Source organism: Nansenia antarctica (genome assembly GCF_963989245.1).
Source record: "Nansenia antarctica genome assembly, chromosome: 8".
NCBI lineage: Eukaryota > Metazoa > Chordata > Actinopteri > Argentiniformes > Microstomatidae > Nansenia > Nansenia antarctica.
The window spans coordinates 19298385-19311836 of record NC_137678.1 but is presented as its reverse complement, the minus strand read 5'-3'; the positions used below and the strand labels follow the sequence as shown (position 1 = coordinate 19311836).

At 49.9% G+C, this 13452-nt stretch overlaps 1 protein-coding gene across 1 annotated transcript in view; it reads right to left on the bottom strand.

The window, feature by feature from the left end:
* Positions 1-609: 609 nt before the first annotated feature.
* LOC308163988 (solute carrier family 2, facilitated glucose transporter member 1-like) overlaps positions 610-13452 on the bottom strand; it is a gene marked incomplete at both ends in the record, with an annotated part of 20015 nt that continues 7172 nt past the window's right edge. Inside the window, 4 exons of the mRNA XM_080538155.1 lie at positions 610-831; positions 6421-6624; positions 7250-7351; positions 9530-9634. Of these exons, the coding sequence (XP_080394281.1) occupies positions 610-831; positions 6421-6624; positions 7250-7351; positions 9530-9634 (633 nt within the window). The remainder of the gene's footprint in view (positions 832-6420; positions 6625-7249; positions 7352-9529; positions 9635-13452) is intronic.

Below are 13452 nucleotides of genomic sequence, written 5' to 3'. Positions count from 1 at the left end.
GAGAGTGAGAGAGTGAGAGAGAAAGCTCTATCCTTAATTTCCCTGGGAGGGATGTCCAAATAAATGTCCACACTACGGAGGTAAGGGTTTGTCTGTGTCCATTTGTGTATTTTTTTCATGGACAGAAATGTTCAGGTGGAGGAGTTGAACTTCCGACAGTCCGTTAGAAACGAGGAAGCGTTGTTGAGCTTCTAGGCTTGTTGAGTTGTTCGACATCACACCCCGAATTCCACCAATCACATCAACATAGCAGACTTTTTTGTCTGTTTTCTGACAGACTAGTGTGGCCGGGGGGGGGGGGCTTTAGAAATAAGCAATGTGCTGGTGCGTTCTAAGTGGTTGTGCCGGTGCAGATATAGGCAACATTATGTGTGAGTGTTTGAGAAACAACTTGAGCACAGTTGACAGGGGTCTTCTCTGTATAGAAAGGGGGGGGGTCGCTGCCCTCGGCTGCCCTGGCTGCAGCATCTTGTCTATCAATAGTTGCAGTTGTGGTCTGACTTGGACAGCTCTGCTCTAGGAGGCCTGGGGGTGTTGTGGGGTGTGTGTATGTGTGTGTGTGTGTGTGTGTGTGTGTGTGTGTGTGTGTGTGTAGGGGGGGGGGGTGTCTTAGAGCTGAGAGTCAGAGAGGTTTAGACCCCCGAGGCTATGGAGCTCCTCCGACGCAGAGTACTTATTATCCTGCCCCTGTCCTGCCGCCCCCTGGCGGAAGCCGGCAGAGATCTGGTCGAAGGTGCGTCCCTTGGTCTCAGGCACCTTGAAGTACGTGAAGACGAAGAAGCCCAGGAGCAGCACCGTGAAGATGATGAAGACGTAGGGCCCGCACAATTGCTAGAGAGAAGATTAAAAGCACAGAGCGGAGGAACGTCCATTAACAGTAGAACAGCCGTGCCTTTTTTACCTACTAAAAGAGCCGCCTCTTTACAATGCTAAAGCTGCTATTTACACACAACGACCACTAGTTGGCCACCTTGTAAATTAGCCTGCTTCCTACACAGAAAAACGGCAAAATAGCTTTATACTAGCTTATCCTGATGTGATTTTGAAAATGTAAGGATACTGGGTGGTAGAACGCACATGTCTAGGAAAAGTCATGAAAGGAGGGTCCTGAAATTTGATCGAGTGCAAAGATAACATTTGTCTTTACTCACAGGGGTCCAATGACCCCTCATGGCTGTTCTAATTGTGTTAAAAAGCTGTGGTGTCCGGACTGGACTTGTAAGTAATAATAGTCGATAGAGAACGTGGTCCATCAAACGCAGGTTTATTCTTTTCAGCATGAGTATAGCAGCAAACTACTCAACATAACTTCTCAGCATGAATCAGTATGGCAGCCCACTACCCAGCATACACTTCAACTTCCTCCTTAGTCTAACACGTGATTCCGTCTTAAAGGGCAGGACACAACATTTCCCCCTTTCTGGAAAAGAGTTACTTGTACTAACAACAAGGCAAGCAAAAAAATGAAATGGTAGATTCAGCATGTATAAACAAAACAATATCACATTACCCAATCAATATCACATAAGGAAACTTAAATATTATTAATCTAGGTAATGACAGTCTAATACAATAACAATAGACCAAAGTAGTGCAAACAGTATAAGTGCAACAATCCCCATACAACAGGAATACAATTCAACAACTGTCAGTGACCCATTATTAGGCTATTCAAGAGACATAGTCCTTTAGCCATCCAGACCTCTGGATATTACGTCTAGGCCTGGGTGAATGATCAACCACAGGCTCTACAGTGTCTCCGTCTGTGGTTGCGGCAGTGTCTGGGAAAGCAGTGAGATGAGAGGCATTCCAAGTCTTTCCATCACTCAGAATGTATGTGCTGTCCCCCACCTTCTTGCTTATGGTGAGAGGATCACTGTACCTTCTGTGACCTTTCATCACATGCAGAGGATTCTTAACCCGCACTTTGTCCCCTTTTTGAAAAGCAGGAGGACGTGCACCACGTTTGGCATCAGTGTAGGCCTTCATCTTGCGCTGTCGTTCACTGACTCTGTGGCGAATGTTCATCGTCGCCGGAGTACACTCAGGAGCAGGAGGTAACAGAGTCAACTTGGTTCGCATGGGCCGACCGTGGAGCAGTTCAAAAGGAGATGAACCAGTAGTGGCATGAGGAGTGGCACGGTAGACCTGGAGAAAGTCTACCACAGCTGGTTTCCAAGGCTGATGTTGCTGAATGGCCAGCTGGATGGTTTGTTTCAGCACCCGATTGAACCTTTCTATGGCCCCATTAGCAGCCGGGTAGTAGAGAGAAGATCGGCTGTGTGAGATTTGTCTGTCTTTCAGGAAGGATGTGAATGATGCAGACGTAAACTGCACACCGTTGTCAGTGACAATGTTCAGCGGGTTCCCATGCCGGCTGAACACAGATGACATAAAGGCAAGCACAGTGTTAGTAGTGATGTCTCGGGTGAAGGCTACCTCAGGCCATTTACTAAAGTAGTCAGTCATTGTAACAGCGTATCTGCAGTCTGGAGCAGCTGTTTCGAATGGGCCGACTATATCCATGGCAACCTTTTGCCATGGCCCATCAGGAAGTGGTACAGGTTGCAGTGGACCTGGACGTGGCTTTGCTGTCTTGTCATTTGACTGGCACAAGTGGCAGGCACGGATAGCACTGAGCACCTGATCATCCATTTTAGGCCACCAGTACAGTTCACGAAGTCTCTGTTTGGTCCGCACCACTCCTTGGTGGGACTCGTGAGCAATGGAGATCAGTGCAGGGCGGAGAGCGTCAGGGACAAGCACTCTGGAGCCTCGAAATATGAAGCTGTCCTTCACAGACAGTTCATGGCGGAGTGGGTAGTATGGTAGCAAGACAGGGTCGAGACCTTTAGAGGAAGGAGGCCAACCACTTGAGATGATGACGCGGAGCATTGTGAGCTCGGGACATGAGGCACAGGCAGAGTCCAGGTCAGCAGCAGAGAGAGACTCACTAGTAGAGGTGAGAAGAGCAACGTACTCCGTGTCGTCGTCAGCCGGAGCAGATGCAGCAGGCAGAGGTAAGCGAGACATGCAGTCGGCAGGTGCGTTGTCAGAGCCTGGACGGTAGGTGACATCGTAGTTGTAGGACATGAGACGGGCAGACCATCTTGCAACACGTAGACCAGCGCGACCGACACCCTTTGTAGTCATCAGTGTCGTGAGCGCTTGGTGGTCCGTCTTCAGAGTGAAACGGCGTCCCCACAAGTAAGTGCGCCACCGCTCCACAGCCCAGACGCAGGCCAGGGCTTCCTTTTCCACAACAGCATATTTGCGCTCAGCCGCAGAGAGAGTTCGAGATGCAAACGCAACAGTTCTCTCAACGTTGTCAGGGCCCACTTGTGACATCACAGCACCCAACCCGTAGTCAGATGCATCGGTAGATATGATAGTGTGCAGTGCAGGATCAAACAATGCTAGGGCTTGGCTCTTTACCAGCAGTTGCTTGACCCTTTCATAACTGGCTTGTGCTTCGTCAGTCCACTGAAATGCACTGTCCGTCTGTCTCAGGCATGCTCGCATAGGTTCCACCACAGTGGCATGGTTGGGCAGGAACTTAGAGTACCAGGAGAGCAAGCCGAGGAAGGAACGCAGTGTAGTAGCGTCAGTGGGTGCTGGAGCCTCAGCGATGGCCTGTATGCGTACAGTGTCTGGAAGCAGACCATCAGCAGAGACAGTGTGACCCAGGAATGGTAGACTGGGCTCACGGAAACGGCATTTGTCGTTATTAAGCTGCAAGCCAGCAGATTTCAGACGTTGCAGGGTAACTTTAAGAGCCTCGTCATGTGTGTGCCTGTCACTGCCATGTATGATGACATCATCAATGTAGTACTCCACACCCGGCAGGTCAGCGAGAATGATGCTCATCATCTTCTGAAAGGCAGCTGGCGCTGATGCCAGTCCATATGGCACACGGCAGAACCGATACAGTCCATCATGGGTGATGAATGCCGTTAGGTCGCGTGACTCCTCAGCAAGAGGCACCTGGTAGTAGGCGTTAGCCAGGTCAATGGATGAGAAGATGGTGGAGCCTTTCAGGCTGGAAAGGAGCTCATCCATATGAGGCAGTGGAAAGGCGTCAATAATGACCGCCTTATTGGGCTCACGCAGGTCGACACACATCCTTATTTTTCCAGTCTTCTTTTGTATGACGACAATGGGGGACACCCAAGCAGAGGCGTCGACAGGTTCGATCACTCCAGCAGCGAGTAAGCGCTTCAGTTCATCAGAAACTGCGTCTCTGACAGACAGCGGTAGCCGGCGCAGCTTTTGGCGTACCGGTGTGACAGAGGAATCGACCTTCACGCGGTGCACAAAGTTTTCTGCACACCCTACAGCAGCGGGAGCAGATGCAGTAGTGCACTGGAGCACAGGAGTAGGCAGAGATGCAGAGTCATTAGGAGGCACCACTTTGTTGTTTGCAATATGCACACTTAACACAGTCATTAGGTCCCTCCCCATCAGTGAGGTCCCCCTCTCCACAATGAAGAAGGTACCTGGAGCAGTGCGGCCATGGAGAGAAACATCAGCAGACATGCACCCCAGCACTGGAATGCTGGTTTTAGAGTAAGACACCAGCCTGGCAGTCGGTTCAGTAAGTGGAATGTTTTTAAAGTACTGTGCGTAGATGCTCTGTGGCAGTATAGAGACAGATGAACCAGTGTCAACCAGCAATTCCACTTTACTGGACTGTGAGTGTTCTGAAATAATCTCCACAGTGCATGTGATCTTATCACTATTACGTGCAGAATGTTCAGTATATAACACTGTAAATTCAGGGAGATCAACCTCACGTACCTCCTTGGTGTGTGTCTGTGTACTGCGACACACCTTGGCAAAGTGACCCACTCTGTTGCATTGTCTGCATGTAACTGATGCAGCTGGGCAGTTAGTTGCATTAGCTAAATGTCCATCTGATCCACAGCGGTAACATGTTTTCCGCTGTGAAGCCTCCCTAGGCTTTGTACGCTTACCCCACTGTCCCCCTGTTCGTTGTGGAGTGTGCTGCACCGCCTGCACAGATGCAGGCCGCGGCTCACAGAAGGCCTTAGCTTGCTCCGTAGCAGCCTCAATCTGTGTAGCAGTTGTCATGGCCCTTTCCAGTGTAAGTTTATTGTCCATCAAAAGTCTTTCACGGATCCGCGGGTTGTGTAGATGTTCCACTAGCTGATCACGGATCGCCTCATCCGCACGATCGCCATAGTCGCACGTAGCTGCAAGTTCACGTAGTGCAATCACATACTGAAGGACCGTTTCATTCTGCATCTGTACTCTCTTACGGAAAGCATGGCGTTCAGCAACAGTGTTTGTCTTGGGCACAAAGTACTCCTCCAACGCAGTCATTGCAGTATCGTAGTCTGCACCTGTGTTTGGGAGCGAGTAGAAGAGACGCTGTCCCTCGGTGCCCAGGCAGTGTAGTAAGACGGCTCTACGCCGTGCAGCAGGCCAAGCATTACCGCTAGCATTGATGACCAGCAAATAGTTCTCAAAAATTTGCCGCCATGTCTTGAATGGAATGGTGGGCTCACCAGGCGCAGGCAGGAAAAAACAGGGAAACGGCACGTTTACAGCCATTGTAAAAAAACTAGTAAACTCCGATTACTCGTCGCCAATTGTGGTGTCCGGACTGGACTTGTAAGTAATAATAGTCGATAGAGAACGTGGTCCATCAAACGCAGGTTTATTCTTTTCAGCATGAGTATAGCAGCAAACTACTCAACATAACTTCTCAGCATGAATCAGTATGGCAGCCCACTACCCAGCATACACTTCAACTTCCTCCTTAGTCTAACACGTGATTCCGTCTTAAAGGGCAGGACACAACAAAAGCTATACAGTATGTAGAGATTGACGTATGTATACAGTAGGTCTGTGTTCGATATATGGATTTGTCAACAAGGCAGAGTATGGTTGAGACAGTGGTACTGCCGTTTTCTTGGGGTTATTACAACCACCAGGGGGCGTCTTTGAGCAATTCGAATATTACTGTTTCTCAACGACACAAACATTGAAATATATAATATTGTGTATATAGGGAAGATCTCTATATAACAAAACGATATGTACGTTATGTCATTATAGGCCTAATCAAAGGGAGTCATTTATTCTAACAGTAAACTGAGGTGTTTATTCCCACAGTAAAGGTTTTGCATTTGTCTCTTTTACCAACGTAAAGCACTATCTGCCGCAGTACCGCCATTGAGGTATCCCACCACCATGATGACGACAACATGCACATTTGAAGAAACAGTTACCTACTGTACAGCGTTTACCCAGTTGTAACACACATCAGTTGGCTGGAGGTATACGCTTTGAATAGAACGGCCAGCTGAAACTCAACTCAACTCAAACAAAACTGTTTAAGAGAAACAAACAGACAGAAAATGGGGGGGGGGGGGAGTGATTTTCCAGTCTCCTTACCTCTACGTACTGGAAACTCATGCCCACTATGAAGTTGGCTGTCCAGTTGGAGAAGCCTGCCACGGCGATGGCGGAGGGCCGCGGGCCCTGGGAGAACAGCTCCGCCGTGATGAACCAGGGGATGGGGCCGGGGCCAATCTCAAAGAACGCCACGAAGCTGAAGATAGCTGCGATGCTGACGTAAGACATCCACCTCAATCTGTCCTGTGGAACGCGGACATTGTCATTTTGAGGTGATGGTCAGATGAAAGTTCACTTTGTAATCAGTTTAACAAAGGTGGTGTAAGGGAAAGTAAAGGGATTCAAGCTCTGTCATCGCACACAACGTCATCGAGTACAATGAAATGTATTTATGCTCTGGGCAAAAGGTCAAAGCCATTGCCTGGAGCAATTAGGGGTTCAGTGCCTCTCTCAAGGACACTTCGACAATAAAGCTCTGAATCAAAACACGCGCAAAAAACAGCTGCTAATAGCTAGCGGCTAAAAAGGAACATCGCTCTGGTCATCTAACAGCATGTTTACCACATCGCTGATAGAACATCAACATGCTAAAAACTCATAACTACACATAATTAGATGATCGCACAGTCCTTGCTTTTGAACACGTCCTAAAACGTACGTTTGTTTACAAGCCATGTATCACTTACCCAGTAGCCTAGGGCAGATGAGGCAAGTATTTAGTGATCTTAAAACTGTTGTTTGTTATATCGAGTGGGCTCTTCAACACTTCAACTTTCGTAATATGCTTGAGAATTGCCGACATGCGGCCCTTTTCACCAGACCATGTCACAGTCGATTTTCTTATCATCATGTTCTGTCAGACACATACCAGCAGCGCCATGGCGATGGTCATCAGGACAGAGGAGAAAGCCATTCCTAGTAAGCCAATGAGATGAAGGGATCTTCTGCCTGCCCGCTCCACCACAAACAGCTAGCAGAGAGAGAAGAAGAGGAAGAGGGGAGGAAAGAGGATGGGAGTGTGAGTGAGAGTTTAATGTGGATGTGGTATGAAGTTAGAAATATTTGCATATACCCCTTTCTGTTTATATACCCCCTTTCTGTTTATATACCCCCTTTCAACACTTGTAGGGCAGAGATCTGGACTACTTACAGACTGAGCGAGGTCTATGAGTAATGCAAGAGGTCATTAGCCGGTTTTCCACAAAGGCATACACTGTGCGTGCCAAAGGTCAAATGCTTTTCCACAGTGATTCCCAGGCTTCAACATTTAAACATTTATAACTAAAGCTTTTAGCCTCCGCAACCCCACTGGTCCTTATGAGGCCAAACAGGGTTCGGGGCACGGTTAAAATTGAATGAAATCATGCACATATTTTTCTAATCTTTCTGCAAGAACGTTGCCAACTTTTACTGCTTCCTAGATGACTTCGGTCAGGGGAACTGAAGACATCTCTCTCAACCCTTGATCGACACAAATCTAACAGCTGTACCCAAGGATTTGGACTTGTTGAACTCCAGGCTACAACCTAGTGTGTTCAGTGTGTTCAGTGTGTTCAGGGTGTTCAGGGTGTTCAGGCTGGTACAGTGTGTTCAGGATGGTACAGTGTGTTCAGTGTGTTCAGGATGGTACAGTGTGTTCAGGCTGGTACAGTGTGTTCAGGTGGTACAGTGTGTTCAGGCTGGTACAGTGTGTTCAGGCTGGTACAGTGTGTTCAGGTGGTACAGTGTGTTCAGGTGGTACAGTGTGTTCAGTGTGTTCAGGGTGTTCAGGGGGGTACAGTGTGTTCAGGCTGGTACAGTGTGTTCAGTGTGTTCAGTGTGTTCAGTGTGTTCAGTGTGTTCAGGATGGTACAGTGTGTTCAGGCTGGTACAGTGTGTTCAGTGTGTTCAGGCTGGTACAGTGTGTTCAGTGTGTTCAGTGTGTTCAGTGTGTTCAGGTGGTACAGTGTGTTCAGGGGGGTACAGTGTGTTCAGGTGGTACAGTGTGTTCAGTGTGTTCAGGCTGGTACAGTGTGTTCAGTGTGTTCAGTGTGTTCAGTGTGTTCAGGTGGTACAGTGTGTTCAGGGGGGTACAGTGTGTTCAGGTGGTACAGTGTGTTCAGGATGGTACAGTGTGTTCAGTGTGTTCAGGCTGGTACAGTGTGTTCAGGCTGGTACAGTGTGTTCAGGCTGGTACAGTGTGTTCAGTGTGTTCAGGGGGGTACAGTGTGTTCAGGATGGTACAGTGTGTTCAGTGTGTTCAGGCTGGTACAGTGTGTTCAGGCTGGTACAGTGTGTTCAGGGGGGTACAGTGTGTTCAGTGTGTTCAGGTGGTACAGTGTGTTCAGGGGGGTACAGTGTGTTCAGGCTGGTACAGTGTGTTCAGGGGGGTACAGTGTGTTCAGGTGGTACAGTGTGTTCAGGCTGGTACAGTGTGTTCAGGCTGGTACAGTGTGTTCAGTGTGTTCAGTGTGTTCAGGCTGGTACAGTGTGTTCAGGTGGTACAGTGTGTTCAGTGTGTTCAGGGGGGTACAGTGTGTTCAGGCTGGTACAGTGTGTTCAGGCTGGTACAGTGTGTTCAGGATGGTACAGTGTGTTCAGTGTGTTCAGTGTGTTCAGGCTGGTACAGTGTGTTCAGGTGGTACAGTGTGTTCAGGGGGGTACAGTGTGTTCAGGTGGTACAGTGTGTTCAGGTGGTACAGTGTGTTCAGGCTGGTACAGTGTGTTCAGGATGGTACAGTGTGTTCAGGGGGGTACAGTGTGTTCAGGATGGTACAGTGTGTTCAGTGTGTTCAGGTGGTACAATGTGTTCAGGCTGGTACAGTGTGTTCAGGCTGGTACAGTGTGTTCAGGCTGGTTCTGTGTGTTCAGGCTGGTACAGTGTGTTCAGGTGGTACAGTGTGTTCAGTGTGTTCAGGTGGTACAGTGTGTTCAGGTGGTACAGTGTGTTCAGGCTGGTTCAGTGTGTTCAGGCTGGTACAGTGTGTTCAGGGGGGTACAGTGTGTTCAGGTGGTACAGTGTGTTCAGGCTGGTACAGTGTGTTCAGGTGGTACAGTGTGTTCAGTGTGTTCAGGCTGGTACAGTGTGTTCAGGCTGGTACAGTGTGTTCAGTGTGTTCAGTGTGTTCAGGTGGTTCAGTGTGTTCAGGCTGGTACAGTGTGTTCTTACCGACACCACGGTGAAGGCAGTGTTGACCACCCCAGCCCCGATGGTGGCGTAAACCGGCTGAGACACGCCCGCCTTCTGGAAGATGCTGGTGGAGTAGTAGAACACCTGCAGCGCAACACAACACACTACCATTATTATTAATATTTTCTTTTTTTCTTTTATTGATAGAGACAGTATAGATTATGACAGGAAGGATGGGTGAGAGAGAGAGAAGGGATGACAAGCAGGACATGTCCGCGGAGAGCCATGAAGCCTGATCATTTGAGCTCTTCTCGTGTGTGCATCTATGTTTCCAGGCTGTTTGTATGTGTGTGTGTGCATCTTTGTTTCCAGGCTGTTTGTATGCGTGTGTGTGTGCATCTTTGTTTCCAGGCTGTTTGTATGCGTGTGTGTGTGCATCTTTGTTTCCAGGCTGTTTGTATGCGTGTGTGTCTGCATTCGTCAACATGTGTGTGAATTAAAAGTCTGTGTTATGGATGAAAAATGCGACACTGTCTACTGTTTTGGTCCGCATGTCGGCAACCAATCAAAATGTTTGTTCGGGCTTCTATTTTGAAACACATAAATCCATTTTGACGTTGTTGAGAATCACAACACAAACTCGCTAGTCAAGCCAAAATATTGCAACACAATGGATTCAGTGAGTAATCCCCACTGCTACCTAGTTAACTATAACACTACTTTACATTGTTAGCAGGCTCACAAAACAAGCTGTGTTAGTTGATTAGCGAGCGTGTCGTTGACTTTCAACAATGCGGAAATGAATCCGCATTTTTCTAAAGAAAAGTCAGAACGTTAAATGGGAATCCCAACATGCGGACCAAAACACTAGAACGTGTCACAAATGAGCATGCATGAGTTAGAAAAAGAGTGCAATTGTAACTGAGTCTATTGGTCATGTCCACCTTTGAGAGTGTGTGTGTGTGTGTGTGTGGGTGTACATGTCTGCCTGTGTGTATTTTTTATTTTATTTATTCGTTTATTTAAAAAGGACAATGGACAGTCATTGACTCTCCCTGAATTAGCTGGCTAGCTAACAAACAAAGTTTGCCAACCAGGGCCCCTCACCCGGGCTGGTGTTCGGCAGCAGCCGGGGGAGAGGTCTGCTGACCTCGAACCCAGAATACTGCAGCTGAACACCGAAGGACTAACCCCCAGTAAGATCGACGTCATCGAACACCTGGTCAATACCACCAAGGCCCTCGTCATTCTCCTCCAGGAGACCCACTGCATATCAGCAGACAAGCTAGTTCTACCAAACTTTGAGCTAGCTGGGTCTACCCTGAGCAGGAAGCATGGCCTCGCCACGTTTGTCCAACAAAGGTTGAGCTGGACTCTCGCTGACCAATCCCCGGCTGACTCGGAGATTGAGTGGCTGTGCGTGGACGTTGCCGGTCTAAAAATCGTCAACGTCTACAAACCTCCACCCTCGCGAATCACACCAGTGTGTCTACCAGTGTTCCCCCACCCCTGTATCTATGCTGGTGACTTCAATTGCCAGCATGAAGACTGGGGCTACCGTACCAACTCACCCGACAGAGAGAACCTGGCTGTCTGGGCAGCTAATAACAGCCTGGCCCTGTTGTACGACCCCAAGGGCGCAGCCAGTTTCCGCTCCGGTCGCTGGAACACTGGGACGAACCCTGACCTGGCATTCGTGTCAGCGCTGACAACCGGCTCCCTAATAGACGTGTGCTAGGAAAGTTCCCGAGGTCTCAACATCGACCCTCACTGATAACAACAGCCAAACTCGTGGACCTTGTCCCGAGTGAGCCAGTGAAACGGTGGAACCTCCGAAAGGCCGACTGGAAACGCTTCCGCCTCCTTACCAACAAATCCACAAGGCACCTCCCATCGCCTAACACTAACAAAGTGTATGAGGCGTACCGGGACTTCTGCGGCATGTTGGTGAAAGTGGCAAAAAAATCCATCCCACGCGGACGTCGCAATAGCTACAAACCGTGTTGGGATGAGGAGTGTGAGAAGCTCCACTGTGCCTTCCTCCAGGCCCCTGCAGGAGCTAAGTCGGACAGGCCTTGCTGTCAAGACTCAACCGTAAACGACAGGAGCGCTGGGAGGAGGTTATTGATTCCATCGACTTCTCGCACTCCAGCCGTAAGGCATGGAGTACCATGAACAATCTCACTGGTAGGTCCAGACACTCCCCTCGTCACTGCCCCATCTCTGCAAATAAAATCGCATTACAATTCGTGAAAAGTGGGTCATACGAGGGCAAAGACCGCGAGTCTTCTCGACTTCTGCCTCTGGAGGGCCACAACACCTAGCAGTGACTCCATCTCCCGTGAATTCACCCCGGAGGAGTTCGCTGCTGCCCTCCAGCATTTAAAGCCAGGGAAAGCTACGAGGCCTGATTCCATCTGCCCGGAGCTTATTCTCCATGCCGCACCCGCCTTGAAGTCCTGGCTGAGAGCGTTCCTCACTTCCTGTTTGCGCCAACTCAAGATCCCCAAAATCTGGCGAAGAGCCCTAGTTGTTGGGATCCCTAAACCGAATAAGCCTGAAGGGGACCCTAAGAGTTACCGTCCCATCTCTCTGTTATGCATCCCCTTCAAGATCCTCGAGCGTCTCATCTACGCCCGCATCGAACCAATTGTCGACCCGCTGCTCCCACGTGAGCAGGCCGGGTTCCGACGTGGGAGGTCGACCGTAGATCAAGTCACCCTGATGACTCAAGACATCGAGGATTGCTTTTCGGCTAAAAAGAAGCCGGGCCGTCTTTATAGATCTGACGGCTTCCTACGATACCGTATGGCATCGCGGCCTCACCTGCAAGCTGCTCCGCCTGCTGCCGGACAGGCACATGGTCAGAATGATCATGGAGCTCATCCGTAATCACAGCTTTACCCTCACCACCGGTTGCGGACAGCTAAGCAGGCTTCGACGCCTCAAGAACGGCCCCCCTCAGGGATATGATAGGCTCACTATAACAGCGGAGCCCTCCCGGCGTCTCAAGTCGAGACACCCATTTGTGCCTGCCGCACAGGATCTCAGGCAGCAATGCAGAGATCTTAACATCAGTGCGGCAGGATAATAATAATAATAATAATAATAATTCATTGGATTTATATAGCGCTTTTCCGAGGCTCAAAGACGCTGACAATATAGGAGATACGGAAAACACAAAAACAACAAGTAACATGGAACACAGAGTCAGCGAACGGGGAGGGGGGGGGGGGTGGTAGGGACAGGGGAGGTGGTTAGGGGTAGGGGAGGCTGTATGCATATCAGGGGGGTGGCAGGGTTAGGGGAGATGGGTAGGGGTAGGGGAGGTTGTATGCGTGTCCAGGGGGGGGGGGGCGGGGGTGGCCGGGATGGGGGAGATGGCTAGGGGTAGGGGAGGCTGTAGGCATGGGAGAACAGGTAGGTTTTGAGGTGGGATTTAAAAGTGAGGAGTGAGGGTGAGTCTCTGAGTGGTTGAGGGAGAGAGTTCCAGAGGCGGGGTGCAGCTCGTGAGAAGGCACGGTGGGATTGGATGGGCGGATTATATGTGGCGCACGGAGTGGGAGGCAAACACCTCCAAACTCCGTGACCACATCCCAGTCGCCGGCCCTGAGCCCCTCGGGATGGACTTGCCAAGGCTATCCTGGGTGAGGCTCAATCGCCTTTGGACCGGCGTCGGGCGTTTCCGCTCATCAATGCACAGATGGGGCTTGGCCCCAAATGCGTCGTGCAAGTGTGGCGCAGAGGACCAAACCGCAGACCATGTTATCCTGGACTTCCCGGTGTACCACCCACCCAACGGGATGCATGGTCTGTCGGTATTAGATGACGAGACGATGACGTGGCTTCTGGAGCGGTGTCCAGAAATATAGCCCGGGTGAGCCCCTCAACCAGGTCTCGGGGTGGTAAAAGGGTAGCCACTCGGCCCCGAGCCTGGTGGAGTGGAGAGGAAAACAACAACC